Below are 17,004 nucleotides of genomic sequence, written 5' to 3'. Positions count from 1 at the left end.
TGACATTCATGGGTTGAACTTTTAAGACGTTGCACAACATTAACGGCAGGTACTCAGTGTGCAGCGGCATGTGAGGCTCTTCGTCCTTCAGCTGTTCATACCCGAGTCTGGAAAGAGTAGATTTAAATATTGTTTTCTCTTCTAATTACCTTTTCTGACTAAGTACAACATTACTGTTATTACCCCCCCGCTCTGCTGCGCTCATTGAGCAGACCGCCCTGCGCGCTCATCACCTGACGCGCAGTGCGCAGGAGGAGCAGAGAGATGGGTTTTGACGCGAGAACCCTGAGCTCCACGTGAGTAAAAAGGAAAAGAAAATTACGGTTGTGCCCTGGCAAAGAGTTGTTTGCATATTTATGATTTCCAGAAAGCTTGGCTCGTAGACGAAGCCAGATGACTTTCGATGACTGGCTGCTGGAGTGGAAATCCATCAGCAGGCAGAGGAACGGCGGGGAAACATTGTTGCACTTACTTTATTACGTGGCGTTTGAGCTAGACCGTCGGGCCTGTTACAGAAACGATTTCCAATAATATGCCGTGTACGCGATGCATAATCACATCTTTTAATTGCCATTTCCGTGAAGCCGCTTCCACAAAGGTATTTAAAATGGAAGAGGTAAAGCTATCTGTGGGTCGAGTCAGGCTGCTTGTGAATTTTTTTTTTTTTTTTGGCAGCGCACACCCCACTGAACATGGGGAAGGAAAAAAGTGGAGGTATGGAAGTGAAGTTGTGTATAATTGTTTGGGGTGGTTGACCCCTGAGAGAGGGAACAGCTCGGGTGTTTGCAGGCACGGCTGGAGCTCCAAATGAGATTACTCTTTCTTAGCAATTGGTTTTGCTCCTGATTGTGTTTATTTCCACTAGATGGCTTCCACAGCCATAGCTTTCCATTACGAAGACTATGTTTAAATTCAGAGTTCGCCTATGGTATATCTGTCCATCCATCCATCCATCCATCCATCCATCTATCTCTCGCTCTCATATATATATTTATGTTTGTGTGTGTGTGTGTGAGACATATGTGACACATGCATGGTTGTGCTACAGTTCGTTTTCCCCAGTCTCTTTGTCTCCAGATTACACTTGATTAATGGATCTTGATATAAAACAAAACCAACCCTACAGGGGAAGAGCCGATGGAACTAAGCGGTGTGGGCGGGGCCTTGGCGCGACCAACCAAGAGAGGGGAGGGTGGATAGGGAGCCACTTACATGTGGTGTTGCTGGAAGGAAAAAAAAAGCCTCTCTACTCCCCTTGCTCCGTCGTCCCCCCTGTGGGAGTGGTGGATAGAGTGACTGTGGCAGGCCCTTAAGATCTGGGAGAGGAGATAGCTGCAGTGCAAATGCCAGGGCTGAAGAGCCCCCCCCCCACCACCCCCACCACCCCTTCTTCTGCCCCCCCGCAGCGTGCACCCCAGTGGTGTCAGAGGAAGACAGAGGGAGCCCTATAGCATCTGTGTGCAAGATTAAATGAAAGTGTCACAGTGAAACATTGGGTCTGATAATAGGACAATAGAGCCAGTTTCAATTATGGCTTTCCCTGGAGAAGACTGCAAGAAATAAATTACCTCAGTCGGGAAATTGTTTATTTTTTCTGTCAGTTTATTCCCTGTGACATTTAAATCTTTCTTATTCTGGCCTTGGGGGGGTGGGGAAGCCGACTTAAACTCGATAGCTGTAGCTTGGTCTTACAGGGACTGTCTGTTGTGAGTGGCGGTTTAAATATTCCAGGTGGATTCCGCTGGGTTTAGTATGGTAATTAATGCTCCAGGGCCAAGTTTTTTATTTTTTATTTATTTATTTTTATATTGCCCTGCTCCAAGGACAAAACCAGATTTGGTCTCAGCGTCGGCTACACGCGGAAAGCGACATCTGTAATCAAGATTTAAAGACTTTCTGCCGGTAGTAAAGTTTTTTTTTCCTTTTTTTTTTTTTTTTAAACGGGTGTGTTTCTGAGGAAGAGGGGGAGGACAGGTGCTCCTTAAAATGCAATTTCTCTATGCTAGTTGTTAATCTCCTCTACTTTCTCATTTATAACACTTCTCTTCAAAGATGTAAACATAGTCAGCTGAGCTCTGTAGCTGTAAAATATGCTGAGATGAGTTGAGAGAATAATAATAATAGAAAAAAAATGCATTGAGTGAAATAGGTATGTAGGATCATACATTTAGATAAGCCAAGATCAACTGAGGATTTTGCTGAAGGATGAAAACTAATTTCAAGGGAATATTTTAACATAATGAGCACGTCTTTGTTACAGGAAGACATTAAAGTCATTAATTATTCATTTAAAGCATGGATTGTTTGGAGCCAAGGTTCATACATTAAATTAGCATCAAAATGTCTTTAATTAGTGCTCTGAAATTGCAGCACGTGTGCGTTTAGTTAGCTCGCCACTCTCGGCTTGGTTTCATTAGGCTGCTTTTGATCATTTCAATGTGAATCTTTGAAAGACGTGGCAGACAGGCCGATACCCAAGCCTGTCTCCGTATGCACATCTGAACATGTGGGTGGCAGTGTGGACTAGTAAGGGAAGCAGATTTGGAAGCAGAAGGTTTCAGCTTGCTGTTGCACTGTAGAGGAAGGCAGCTTCCCTTCAGTTAATATCCATCTGGATATGTAATAGAAACAAATTATTCAGCAGAATTTGAGGAAGGCTTCCTGGATGAGGTTTCCTACTAAGCAGGTAAATAGAAAGCCGATGCATATCTGTCTGTTGGAGGACATGGTATGGTGCTGCTGTCTTTGGCAGTTCATTTGACTGGTTTTGAGGCATGTTTTGGTGAAAGGTTGGACAGTGTTAGTTTAGCAGTGGCCCTGTCTAGCCCCTGCTTGCCTTGTCTGTCTGTGTGTGCTACTAAACACAGACAGCCAGAGCAGGGCAGTTTGTGAATGGCTTCACACCACTCAACCTCCTTTCACTCCTCCGTGCAATCTCAGCTTGGCTGACAGCCACTTTGCAGCAGGATCTCAAGTCCCCGGTAGACTGACCGGCTGTTCCTTTGACCCACTCTGAGACCGTAGTCTGGACCTCTCGGAGGTCGTCCTGGTTGTGATTGGTGTTGATGTCGAGTCTCGCATGGTGACAGAAAACTGTGAGTCTGCAGATAATTGCTCAACCCTGGGAGGGACACAGAATTCACACTGGTTAGCTTCCAGCCAGTGACTGTAGAGGAACATTAGCAGACGCGTTTATCCAGACTGACCTCTAGCACAACAGAACATAAGTGTATCCATTCAAGTTGAATGAGCAACAGTGTCAGACCAGGCTAACAACACTCCCAGACCAGTGAGTGTGAGCTTAACACTAGAACTAAGTCAAGAACTAAGTTAACTTGTGCAACCTGACTAGACACGGTAAGCCAAGTATACTACCATACATCAGTCACTAGATCACAGAATCGAAAACACATCATGATACTGCAAGTAATACAAGTAGCAGGTGTTAGGGGGCGGAGACTGAGGTGCAACTAAGATGCAGTCTGAAGAGGTAGGTCTTCAGTCTGTGTCTGAAGATGGCCAGTGATTCCGCTGCCCTGACCCCTGTGGGGAGTTCATTCCACCACTGAGGTACAAATAGGGATTGTGTCTGAAAGGAGCGACCCCATCGGAATGGGACAATCAATTGCCCCATGGTTGCAGGGTGTAATGAGGTACTATGTTGATAGACTCATTGATTCTTTTACTAAGGAACAGGTCTATTGCTAGTACTGTTCCAGGCAGTGGAATGGCAAAACAGGCTCACCCGTGAGAGGAGGGTCGGGACAAAGGGATCGCTATCTCCATCAGCCCGTGATCTCATGGCTCAGCTGCTTTATGCCTGACATCCAGCCTGCCTGTTTTCATACATTGAGAGCCTGCCTATGACTGCCGGCATGGAGTAATGGTTGAATTTTTTTTGTGTCTGTCCATGTGTGTGCCTCTATATGTGTGTGTGTGTGTGTGTGTGTGTTTGCGCACGCGTGCATGTGTGTGTGTACTCAGCAGTAAATGTGTTTGTATATTTCTTATGTATGTGTGTGTGCGTGTGTGTGTGTGTGTGTGTGTGACAGAGAGAGAGAGTGTGAGAGAGAGAGAGCAAGCATGCATGTATTTGTTTTTGGGTATATCTATGTCCGTTGGCTTGCCTCCATGTGCTGCTAGGTGGCAGAGCAGTCTCTCTGGGGTGCAGAGTGGGACAGTCCCCCGACGCTGGGCATCTGCTGGAATCTCCGCTGTTAATCCACAGCCCCTCTCCCATTGAAACTACAGGACGTGAGGACACAAAAGAGAGAGAGAGAGAGAAAGATTTGCAGGGACCGACAGCCACTTCATGCTGATACCATCTGCGCACAACCGGCATGTCAGAATAAAATGAAATTTCTTTTTTTTTTCATGGATGAGGCAGGCGTCCCGACATGACTGGAGTGGGGATTTAATTAACGGAATGTGGCCGCCGTAGTCGCCGTAGCCATGCTTGCGCCCGGATCCCGGCCCATTTCTCCAGAGGAGAATGCGAAGTCCGCCGGCCCTTGCAGTTTATGTATCTCTGCAGCAGACATGCACAACATTACACAGCCTATTAACTTTAATGGGCAAACACCACAGCCACCAAGGCCGTAAGGGTGGTCTCAACGGAGTCTGTGGAGCCGGCGGACGTCTGGAGGCTAACGAGGCGTCGGCGCAGCGGGGCACGTGTAGACCATGTCAGCAGAGACCCGGCATGCTGCGAAGTTCGGCGTCAGACACCGTCACGGGCCGCCGAGCAGTGGCGCACTGCCGCCAAACATCGACAAACAGCTCGAGACGGTTAATGCGGTAATTGCTTTGTGGAGGCAGCCGATGTGTGCATAAAGACTCCCGTGTTTGTTTATGACAGTATCAACACGGGCTCTCCCAGATTTCCCTGAAGTAGCGCAACTCATCCCAGCCTCTCGCCGCGCAGTGCGAAGTCTATTATTTTCATTTCCATAAGCTAATTCAACACCTGCCCCCATCCGGGAGGAGTTAATGTCCTCTGACGAGCGCCGCGCTGGCCGGCACTGAAGAGAATCATCCACACTTTTTCCGAGGGCCCTCCCGGTCTCTTAGCCTCCAGTCCGAACTTCCTCGCAAACTCACTATTAGCAATGTCAACGGGGCCCCGCGGCCATTGATTCGACTACCAAGTCCAGTTACTGTTGGGTCACACAATCGCCATGGCAACTGTTGTCAGAAATCCATAACTGTCGTTTTTAATCAGCCACATTCCAGCTGCTGATATTTATGGCCAGACGGCGAATACACGCTCCCACACCCACCCACCCAGCACACCTCGAGAATCCACTAGCGACGCTGAATTAACAGTAAGGGACAAGCATGTGTTTACATCAGCCACCTCTTAACGGAGGCAGTGAAAAGACACAATGATTTCCAAAATGGAATATTAATGTATTCATCCAAGAGCTGACGGTGTGAATATCAATGTGCCAGACTACTGAGGAAAAGGAAAAACAGCTACGGTTCCTATATTCATTTGTGGCAGATGTATTAATTAATTTTTTTTTTTTTTTGGATACTGTAAGGAGTGTGTTTATCTCACCAGCCACATGTGTGATTTTGCAATCAGACATAAAAGCTGCGAAGACTATTCATGTCTCGTTAGCTGCGAAATGACAAATTATATTATATAATTACGGAGATGCATTCCTTCAGGCTGCCGGTACTGGATTGCAGCAAGCTCTCTCATTTTCTCCAGTATCTCTTTGTGTGTGTGTGTCTCTGTGTGTGTGTGGGAGAGATTATTAAATTGTGTGAGCCAGACAGTTCGCATGCTACCCTGGGAGTCTGAAATACCGTCATTACAAAATCTCTTGTTGCCTCCCGGTTAGAGTGACCTCACATACCTGGATCATGTCAAGTGTTTATGGGAGTTCCAGAGGACTTCTGACACACGCCGGCATGCACTTTTCATTTTGCCTGTCCTCTTTACTTAAAGTTCCAAAACACAGTGTCAGCACAGCTCCTGCTCCCCCCAGAATACTTCCCTCCTGAGGTCTTTCAAGTCCATTTTTTTTTTGTCTTCTTCCCTCTTCCCTCTTCTCTCCTCACGCTGTTTTTTTTCTCCTCTGCTTTTCTCCTCTCCTGTTCTTCCCTTTCCTTTTTCCCTTTCCCTTTTTTTCTCCTCACCTCTGCACCACTGTGCTCCCGTGTCATAACATTTTTTTTTTATTATTCCTGTTTCTCTCAGCATTCCTGTACAGTGTTAGCACTTTTACATTTTATGCAAAATGCCACGGTAGCAGAATATCTGCACACTGAACTTATTTTTTTTTTCCCGCTGAGAATATTGTCATGGTGTGTCATATTTGCTGTTCCATCTCCCAGATGTATGTGTGATAAATTCCTGAGTATCACAAAGTCATACCCTGCCCAGTGTGTGGTTTTGAAGTGACTGTGAACATCTGAAGCCGGGACTGGCGCTCTCAGGAAAACTGCAGCGCTAAAGGGCTGATTTAGAGGCCAGACATAAATAATTAGGGGTCATCTGAGCGGCCTTGCAGAGGAGAAGGTGCAACAGCAAAGACAGTTGCTGGCAAATTCTAACGGCGGCAACACAAACGTGACCAGCTCACAAGCTCATGATGGCCTAAAGCCGCTGACATGTTTGTCCTTATATTTTCCCTGTTTATCGAGGTGCAGAGCGAAATTAGAGTGCAAGCTTGTGAGTGACGGCTCCGCAGGACCCAGCCGGTGCCGCACGCCCGCCCCGTCACAGATTTGCTGCGAGATTTTGCGGAAGTAATGCTCACGAGAGCCTCTGTCCCAAATTGCATTGTCCCGATTTGAAATTGTCAGAGGATCTGCTGTCTGGTAAATCTGTGTATCATCTGCCAGCACCTCGTACAGTCTGTGACCCCCGAGGTCTCGGTGAATCTCTGAACGAAATGGGCATCTGCTGTGACAAAACACGCCGGAGCGGTTATATAAGGCAATTTCACTCATGTGTTTTGACAGCACGGCTTAGCTTTCCGAAGCGTTCCGCGTGGCGTTATGAAATTCAACAGAAGTTGTCTGCACGTACCTCTAAATATTTAACAACGTCGCCCGTTTCATCGAGAAATTGGGTTGTTGTGCGCTAAGATGCATCAAGTGTGTGTGTGTGTTTTTTTTTTTTTGTCGGGTGAAAATAAATAACAACAGAAATGAAGGGGAAAGAGGGAGACCGACAGAGAGCGGGGATCAGCAAATCCAGCGTCTTGTGTATTATTCATTGTTTCCCTGCTCCCGCTTTGTGTCGCATTCATAATTGAGTGTTGTGCACTGGTTCGGAAATCTTTTCAAGAAACGTCCGTGTTTTCCGCTCCTGGCTTCCCGAAAAGTAGAGGCGCAATGATGTGGCCTGTCGTGGATGAGTGCCAAAAGTAAATAGCTTTTTCTGTAGTTTGCGGTGTGCGGTTGGTAGGCGGCCGAGACGTGGCCGCGAACGAACTGGCCCGTGCTCGGCTCGGGCGGGAGAAAAACGAGAAGGCGACAGCGGGCCACGGCGAGACCGCTCTCAGACCCCCGGCGTCTTATTCTCAAGGCGCTCCACGGTGCCGACAGGCCTCCACGCCGCTGAGGAGAGTTCATTGGCAGAGGGTGGCCATGCTTGACGCCCGGAACACAGCTGACGGATCTCACCGCGTCTGGCGTCTCCTCCGGTTCATGTGGAAAGACCCAGCTTTCTTTTCCGACTGCTGGCTGTATTTAAACCCGGCGCGCCACAGAGGCACGCCAGAGAGAGGATTTTTATTATCGCCACTCCACATTTGTCAAGCCTAATTCACTCCCATGTCTTGGCATAACGCTGTCTATTTGTGTGACTCTAAGCAAGGCCGAGGAGCAGAGCCGGGCCCTCGGAACGGTGTGCCTTCTGAGCCACGGCAATGCCCTTATCCAAGGGTTTCCCTCGTCCGCAGTGCACCTGTTCCTCTGCACTTCCTCTTCCTCTTTTGCAAAATTGTAGCAGTGATGCGCTGTGTGTTTGTAAGCAATGCTGTGGGGTTTCCTGCAATCTCCACTCTGCCATCAGACCCCCCCCCCCCCGTGGGCTGCTCTTTAGAAAGGGGGAATGCGACAGGAGTAATGCGATACTGTGAACTGTTTCCAGTCAAATGCTCCTCCCAGCTGACAGCCTCCCCCCTTTCCTGCTGTGTGTGCCCAGGGCGGAGGGTGGGTTCCTGCGTGTTCTGCAAGTGGATCTGGAGGTGGACAGCTTCCTGGGTCCCCTGGGCAGCAGGTCCATAAGCTGGCAGGTGGAGTACCCGGGCACCCGCACCCTCACGGAGGAGGCCGAGACCGAAATCCACTTGGCTCAGAAGGACCTGGGGGGCATCGTGCCGCTGGCGATGGTGAGTGGGCGCGCCGTGCCAACCAACCAATTAACACCCACAGAAAGGACAAATTACTCAACCAGCCAATGAATTAAAGACTCCAGAGAAACAGGGACAGATGTGCTTTTCTCCAGGGGTTAAGAGAGAGGAAAAAAAATTGCATTATTTGACTTTTTTGGGTGAAAATTGTTTTTCGCACATTCAGACCTGAAGGCAAAATCATTTGCATGCAAAAACAAACAACACTAGTGGTGCACTTCGTAGCATAAATACATGCTGTATGCTTTATACAGCCGTTTCAAAACCCACAGTACACTTTATAAACAAGTTTACATTTATTGAATTTACATCAAACCTGGATCAGCTGGATACATCTGGGACCAGAGGAAAGTCTGTCCTCATTTAGTGGAGCTTTTCAGTTTTTCACATCTGAAACTCTGCTTTTCAGTATGAAAGGTCAGATCTTGTTTGGTGATTATCAGACGCATTGAGTACTGCTGGCCAGAATGTATGGGAATGAATGGGATGTGTGGGGGAATACCAACAATCGCACCACCATGGTCTCTTTAACTTGGTATTGTTTTCTGCTTAGACTCTCAAGTCCTACACCAGAAAAGACTGCCACTGAGAAAGAAATCAAAGGAATAGTAATTTATTGAACACGGTTGCAACAGAGGAACATATATAGCAAGACCCTCAATGTATGCTGTGATTCTAGTGTGACATAGGACAGAGAAATGAATGCATTTACCTCTGAAAGTTGACTGTGGACTGAGCCCGGGCCAGGTGTTAGTGGCCTCTATCTCCCTCTATCCAGATATATAGTCACTTTTACACAGAAAGGCACCTTCAACCAGGGAATTTTTCCTCATGATGGCCCATATATATCAAGCTGTGAACCCAGTAATTTCCTAGGTTCCCCCTGTTTACCCAAGACCACCCCAATGCCGGGTTTGCCGGGTTTAACAGGAAAGATGCTGCTGCTCACCTGAGCTATGTGTCTCTCCCAAATTACACAGTTGCCAACAAATAAGAGAAAGACAATGTCTGAGGACATTAAAAGCCCAAAAGGTTTATGGAATACTGAGTTATCATGATATTTGCCTATAAGGATACAGTGCTGCAGTGATGTACAGTATAGAAGTGACCTACAGAAAAATACAGTAACCAAATTTTTTTCAAAAGACATGGTTCAGACAGTTTTTTAAATTTCATTCTCTGTGTCAGTTAATATACTGTATGATGCTGATCTGAATTCAATTCCCTGTAATCTTTTGTTCCCCTGTTTGAGAAGCATTTACTCAATTGAATGGAATCCTGAGAAATTCTGAGAAAGGAATCTGAACTTGAAGTCAGTGGCAATATCTTTACATAAGGACAGTTTTTCTCATGACCAGGATTGTATAAAAGGAGTCTATTATGCCATCCTGGTCTGTCCAAGCAATCTCAAATTGGTTGTTAGAGGGCATCCAATTATTTAAAGCTTAAACTTATTTCAAATCAAAGCTAGATCTTTGATGGTTTCAAATCTGGCAGTAGGTAGACCTTCCTGGTTGAAAAGGCAAGAAGCAAAAGGCATCTGGTGATGATGTAATTTTAATTGACTCAATGTCACACAATGGGGTTTCTCACCCAGGTCTGTGCATTATAGGGACAAGGGTTAGACTACAGTGTGGATAGATTGGTGAGTAGCAGAATGTTTGTATTTGAGTAAATCATACAGGCGAGAGCTGAAGAGGTATGAAAAGAAATTTTTCAAGACTGGAAATGGAACTGGAAATGGAAATTTTGCAGCCAGCACTGAATGTTGTGTTTAATTTATTTTATTTTAGCATATATTTGGACATTTTCCTGTACAGGTTGTCATTCAAATATTAAATTATTATAATTATCTTGTTTGTAATATGTAATGCTATTGTGGAAAATTATAATGAGTTTGTGTTTGAGCACACTTGTGTTTGAGTGACTAGGTGTAGTCAGACTGTTTGCTGAAGGATTACAGACTAGAATAAAGGTTCCTGAGCTATAATTATCCCTTGATTAGATGTTGATACTTGGCATAAACAATCCATGGGTATTAATTAGATGAAATTGACTTTCACTTAATTTGGCTTGGTCAAATACAGTGAACACATGATTATTCTTGGAGGGGAGTCGTGACATGGATAATCTAAAACACAGATAATCTGCAAAATGGCAGTGTTTAATTGTTTATTTACCTTTAAACTGATATGTTATGTTGGCGCATCACATCAAATAATGCGAAAAAAAACAGAAAGACTAAGGAAAATGGCGAGGAGTCTCTTAAAATATTTCAGCACAAAACTTTATTCACTGACTGAAAACATATATTTGACATAATACATAATACAGCAACACAGTAAAGTTGCAACGTGTCATTACTTAGTTACAGGTAGCGTGCGACTGGTGTATATTTGTAATCCTGTCATGTTATTTGGCTGCATGCTATGTTACAGCTTTAATGGCTGCATAATTTCCTGTAACTTTTGTGTATCTATTTGAATGGCTGGTGTGCATTATGAACCCTTACTGCCAATGTATGGAGATGGTGAAACAATGATATTTTTAGAAACATCAATGTAAATTGGGCATGCACACATTTTTGACCACTGGCACAATTGGTTCACATTCTGGGTGGTCTTCTGCTAGATAACCAGGAGCTGGTGTCCTTATTTATAGACATTTACTTGAGCAATGCAATGTGTGAAAAAATAATGGCCATTCAAATGTTCTCCCTTGATCAGTTATCGAAACTGAATATAATAACTTACCAGATGATATATAATTTACAATCATTATGTATTCAATAGGTCTTCCATAAATGTGTGACCAGAAATAGAATAGACAGGTGTAGGCAATTAGCTGAGCTTCTGGCTTATGAGAACAGATGTTTAGACATTAAAGCTTTTGTGCAGTCAGACTCTGCTTGGATGATGGGTGGAAGATGTTTTGTAATCCATTAATATATAACAAGTTTAAACATGGGGTCTAGAATATCAGCAGATGGGTGATAGATAGATAGATAGATAGATAGATAGATAGAAAGGTTGATCAGGTCTGTGATGCAGTACGTCAAGGCTGACTATTTTTTCTCTATTTGCAAATTGTTTACTTTCAGGGACGATGTAAAGACATTTGGGCGGCAGTGTAGCATAGTGGTTAAGGAGCATGACTTGTAACCGAAAGGTTGCCGGTTCAATCCCCGCTGGGACACTGCTGCTGTACCCTTGGGCAAGGTACTTAACCCACAGTTGCCTCAGTAAATATCTGGCTGTATAAATGGATAACATTGTAAAGAACTGTAACCTATGTAAGTCGCTTTGGATAAAAGCGTCTGCTAAATGAGTAAATGTAAATGTAAAATTTGTATTCTGTTACTACAACTGTATTGAACTGTCACCACTGTAATATCAGTTGGTGTAATTGTAGAGTCAGTTACAACCCTCTTTGTCTTTTTTTTGTGTTGAGCACCAGGGAGTTGTCAGCGCACCACAGTGCAGCTATTTTCGCTCTGTTCAGAGAGACGGCATTCCTGCGCTCTGTCCCGTTTCACTCGGAGTGTGCGGCTCTGTGCACCCCACTTTTTCACTCAAGGCGAAAAGGGACACAGGGTGCCCCATTTCCCTGCAGGCCAGAGGTAATATTTACCCAAACAAATGTTAGACCTTTCCAGAAGATGAAGGAATGTACTGTGTTAGGTAAGGACGTGATTGGCTTTTTTGTTACTTGATTTTGACTTATGCTGAAGCTAATAGAGCGCCAGCATGCTCATATTGATTTCAGACGGAGATAAATGCAGCGGCAATTTTAATAAGATGTCGTCTCCCGCGACCAACGCAACTCCCACAGGCGACAGAGCCGGTCCATCTGAAATCTTGAGTTGATCATCTCTGAGCCTCCGCCCTTCACCCTTCTGAGATCTGCATTCATCGTTACAGAAACACGGCTTAGTTCACTAGCTAGATGGCAAGATTGGGTGTGGATAGAGATTCTTAGAGATTCTTAATCCACTGCTAAAACAGCACCTATTGAATGGAATTAGGAGTGCGTCTAGACTAGTGAAGAGCTCTTGTAGAGGCACGGGACAAATCAGATTCCAGGCAGAACGCTCGTAAATTATTTTAATTTCCTCTGTGCGTTGTCACTGCGATTAAAGTGTAACATTTAAAGCATAACAATTTGAAAGAATTATCCAGTACAAACACATTTTTTTCCATGATGTCATATTTCATGTCATATTTTTGTCCCTATTTACTCTAATATGAATAAATATGGAGGGCACTGTATTTTTTTTTCATTGTATGTGTTTGTGGGGATGGTGAGGCTGGCTGTCTTTCTCCTCAAGTGCACTTGGCGGAGGCTGAATGTTTGTAACTGACCTTTGACCCGGGCTCCTTCCAGCCTTCCACAGGGCCATGCATGTCTTGCAGGCGTGTGCCACACGGCAAAGCGAGCAGCTGATGCCCTCGTCTGTCCCCTGCGGTGCACGTGACTTATACCTGAGTAAACCACTTTGCCTGTTTTTTCGCGCATACGTGAGTGAATGTGCGTGCGTGCAGGATGTATATGTGTGGGATGTATATGTGGGGTGTTTGTGTATTTACACATTGTGTGATGTGTGTGTAAGTGTGCATATGAGAGGAGCGTGTGTTTGTTTATGCAGTGCTTGTGGGTATTTTAAGTGCGTCTATGTGTGTGTGTGTGTGTGTGTGTGTGTGTGTCTATCTGCATACATTAAAAGCAGCACAGCAGGCTGTAGCAGGAGCCTGAATCAGATTTAAGTCACTCAGACGTTGAAGGTGCATGCAGAGACAGTATCTCTTTCTCCTCTTTGACTCAATGGTGGCATAAAGTACCATAAGAGCGGTGTGTGATTTGGCTCTGCCTCCTCCTGTCAGAGGGAAATCTCTGTTTTCTCAGCAGGTCTTTAAAGCATGGTATCACACCTTGTGATGTTTAGTATTGATTATTTTGGAAAAAATAATCAATACTAAAAAAAAGTACAAAAAATTGGTGCATTTGATGTAAACACAGACTACATCGACCTCGGCTCTTTGTTTAAATAATAGAATAATGATGAACTTTCACTGCTTAGTCCCCATGCGGTCTTACAGACGTTGATTCCTGAGGTCCCGACAAAGAAGTCTGAACTTGGGAGAAGTGATGACATCAATGCTAGGAAGAGCTGCACTGGCTCACAGAGAAGTTATCAATGATGGACGCAGGGAATCGAACAAGGGTTTTCTCCATCTCCTTTAATTGAATGGGGCAGAGAGACTTCAGAGGACATGCTGAAGGCATTTGATGAAACAACAGTGTTGTTACTTTGGTTAAAAGAAGCTTTCATGTGTAATTAGTTCTTATTAGGCTAATAGGCCATATTGTCTTCTCCTGTGATTGAAAAGGTAATTGAATTTGGGCCAGAAATAATCCTTTTAAATGGAGGGAGGAATCCATAAATGACTCTGCTTCAAAGGCGGTAATGTAATAAGGATAATGATTATTAATAATGCAGGGCTTATTCAGGGCATAAGTTTGATCACATTTATAGCTTATTAGCCCAATAGCCTCTCAACTCGTCTCTCTTCTCCCATTTGCTTCCTACGTTCATTTTTTTTCTCCCTTGTTGCTCATCAATTGCAACAAAAGCAAATTGAATGGTATTTGCAAAGCCCGGGAAACAGACGGGCGACCACCACAACTGTAATCCCACCCGTGAAGAAGGAACAGTGTTCAGCGAAGACGGATCTCGCTGTGAAGCAGAATCTCTTTTTGTCTCCTCAAACCAGATTTTTTTCGACCCTCGTCTGTCCTGTCAAGAGACGAGTGCGCAGTCTGCCGGTCGTCTTCAAGGCTCTGCCACCCATTTCAAGAAAACGAGGCTGCATTTTTGCAAAGGCAGCAATTACTTGTAAAAAGAAGATAAAGGTGGGGATTAACAGAACATAAAATGGGATACGGGGAGCGTCTATATGAAGTGCTGGGAAGCAAAGATGGAGGAGAAATTATGAGGTCCCTGCAAAAAAAAGAACTGAGGCAAAAGGTGGCACCACTCTCCTTCTTTCTCTATCTCTGGCTGTCTTCAGCCATTTCGCAACCCCTTTTACATACGGCATAAAACAGCCGCGCATTTTTTAGGTCATTTGGAGATGGATTTTAACACCAGTAATTGGAGGCAGATATGATTCCTCAGCCCGGCAGGAGGCTGGTCCATTATCTTTTACCATCCACAAGTAATACGTTCCTGACCACCAATGTCTCATTATCATTATCGGTGCGGTGAAATGACCGAGTGGGAACGACAGAAAATGAGGCAGAAGAAGAGGACATACATCACACTGGGAGTCATCAGTCTCGCCGTTGTAACCTCCGCGAGCCGAGGCCGCGCTTGCGCCCAGACGCACATTCAAAGCATTCAAATGAGAAGAAATGAAAGGAACTGTTTGTATTGATATGCGGTTCGATGTGTCTTTGCACAATGCATCATCACAGCAGCCTTCTTTTTTAACAGCATAGTTGCGGAAAAGATAAAGGCATCGATCAAGGCATCCTGTGTAATATCTATTCATTTCAAGGCCTTTTTTTTGTTGTTGTTAGGTGTTTTTTTTCAGCCTTTGGCCTCATCTGATTCACATTAGAAGCAGAAGTGAAATGTTACGGTGATGGTCAAACACATCTCATGTCTCATATTGCATCTGATGAATTAAGTCAATGCGAAAAATAAGTGTGAGCTTGCATTCATTGTAATACATTAATTGCAGGGCAGCAGTATGAGGTGAGGCAGTGACACTGAATTGTGGGTTCAAGTCCCATGTAGGACACTGTCCCCCAGCAAGGAACCTGGCCTCAATTGCAGTTGAATAAATCCAGCTATATAAATGGGTACTGAATGTGTAAGATGTAAAATTCTAAGTATGTTGCCCTGGAAAAAAAAAAAAAAAAAAAACGCACCTACCACTGGTTAGCCCAAAATGGGATTTTTCCACATCCCGGTGAAATTGGAATATGGAAATTGGGGTGTGATTAGAATTGCTCTGAGTGGAGATTTACAGCATGCTGCCTTGAGAACCTGTTGCAGGCATTTGAATATCTTGCCTTGTATAAAAATACTCTGAGGGCCTGTGCACACTGCCCGCAAGCATTGCACCAGCAAGTGGTCTGTTACAGATGCCTCTACTGCAGTAGTTGATTTTATCCTTCCCTAATGGTGAGTGGGAGAACTGTAGAGCTAGTGCCCATGACTCGCAGATATTTCTTGTTCCAAATCCATCTTTTTTTGTTTCTCCAGTGACCATCAGAGCCAGATTCTCCAGATTCTTTAAAACATGTCCCAGGATAGGGTAAACATTTTTCAGCTTACACCGGCTCCTACACCAGCTGTTGGATCTCGCCATGGCGTTTATGGACCCAGAGAACAGTGTACACCCAAGCAGAACTGGAGCTTGTCCGGTTTGTGCATGAGCAGTGCAGAAGACCTCTCCTGAAAATTAGTGTAAAGAGGACGAATGAGGGAAGGAGTCAAGTGGCTAGCTGCCTGCTGTTAAACTAGTGAAGGCAGAGAGATTTTCAGAAGTTCAAAGCAAGACTACAGTAGAAGCCAGTGCTCTGAGTGCTATGATCTCTTTGTAATATTTGTAAGGAGAGGAACTCTGGAAATTCTGGACACATTTCAAATTTCTTCCTACAGTAGGTAGAAAACCAGCCTCAACAGTTCAAAGGTCCCTTTTGAACACTGGTGCTCAACAGGTGGAACCGGGCCATGAAAGTAGGTTGCCTTCGAAGCGCACTCATAAACGTAATTTGTTACGTATGGTCATGCAAAAGTCGGCTGTGTCGGGTCTGAGGACTAACACGAGCCGAGTAGCATGACTTCCATCTTCCCCGCATTAAGTGAAAGAAATGTGCGTTGTGCTCCTGGCTTAATCAAGGCAGTCACAGAGGATAAGGACTGTACATGCATATATTAAAAGTGGACAGGACTGAGCCGCGAGGTTTGTGTTTGTAAATTACCTCTTGGAGAGTGATTTTGCAAGGATTAGACCATGCGTTTCCCAGATTCATTTGCATGAAACTATTAAAAGTAGAATGGAAAACATTTTGTGTGCATAATTCACGCACTGAATGTAATTAAGTTTTTTTTTTGCCCACCGCTGCTGCAGTCAGACGGCAGAATTCAAGCAGTGAAATTGAAGGTGAAAGTCGCGAGCGAGTGGAGTGTGAATGCTGGCTAGCTCCTTGGGTGAGAGCAGTGGATACCACTGTGCAGTACAGGTCTTGCGTGTTGCATTGTGTGCTGATATACAGGCTCTCACTCACCAGGCTTGGGCCACTCGCAGGGAGATCAGACCTGAATCCCCAACATGAAAACAACGTTTCTGAGAGTGTGCTTGTGCTCGGTGACGTCCCCGCGTTTTTGCTAATGCTGTGGAAGTCGGTGCTTACCGGAGTTGTGCGCGGGCCGGCGCAAGTCAAAGTGGCTGTTTTGCAGTTCTGTCTGAACAACCACGTGCAAGGCAGTAGCCGGCCAAAACAACATAGTCTCAACAGCTGCACAAGACAGCAGCCAGCCGGCACAAAACGGATATCAAAACCCGGGCAAGACAGTAGCCAGTCACCACAACAAATTATCACCAGCCACATAAGACAGCAT

The 17,004-nt window shown here is 44.9% G+C and overlaps 1 protein-coding gene across 1 annotated transcript in view; it reads left to right on the top strand.

Annotated features, from left to right (window-relative positions):
• Nucleotides 1-17,004, top strand: part of si:dkeyp-14d3.1 (transmembrane protein 132C) — a 139,939-nt gene that overhangs the window by 88,988 nt on the left and 33,947 nt on the right. The window contains exon 4 of the mRNA XM_036528061.1: nucleotides 8,165-8,351. Within this exon, the coding sequence (XP_036383954.1) occupies nucleotides 8,165-8,351 (187 nt within the window). The remainder of the gene's footprint in view (nucleotides 1-8,164; nucleotides 8,352-17,004) is intronic.

Source organism: Megalops cyprinoides, chromosome 4 (assembly GCF_013368585.1).
Source record: "Megalops cyprinoides isolate fMegCyp1 chromosome 4, fMegCyp1.pri, whole genome shotgun sequence".
Classification (NCBI taxonomy): domain Eukaryota; kingdom Metazoa; phylum Chordata; class Actinopteri; order Elopiformes; family Megalopidae; genus Megalops; species Megalops cyprinoides.
The sequence above is the reverse complement of the archived record's forward strand: the minus strand, read 5'-3'. Positions and strand labels throughout refer to the sequence as shown.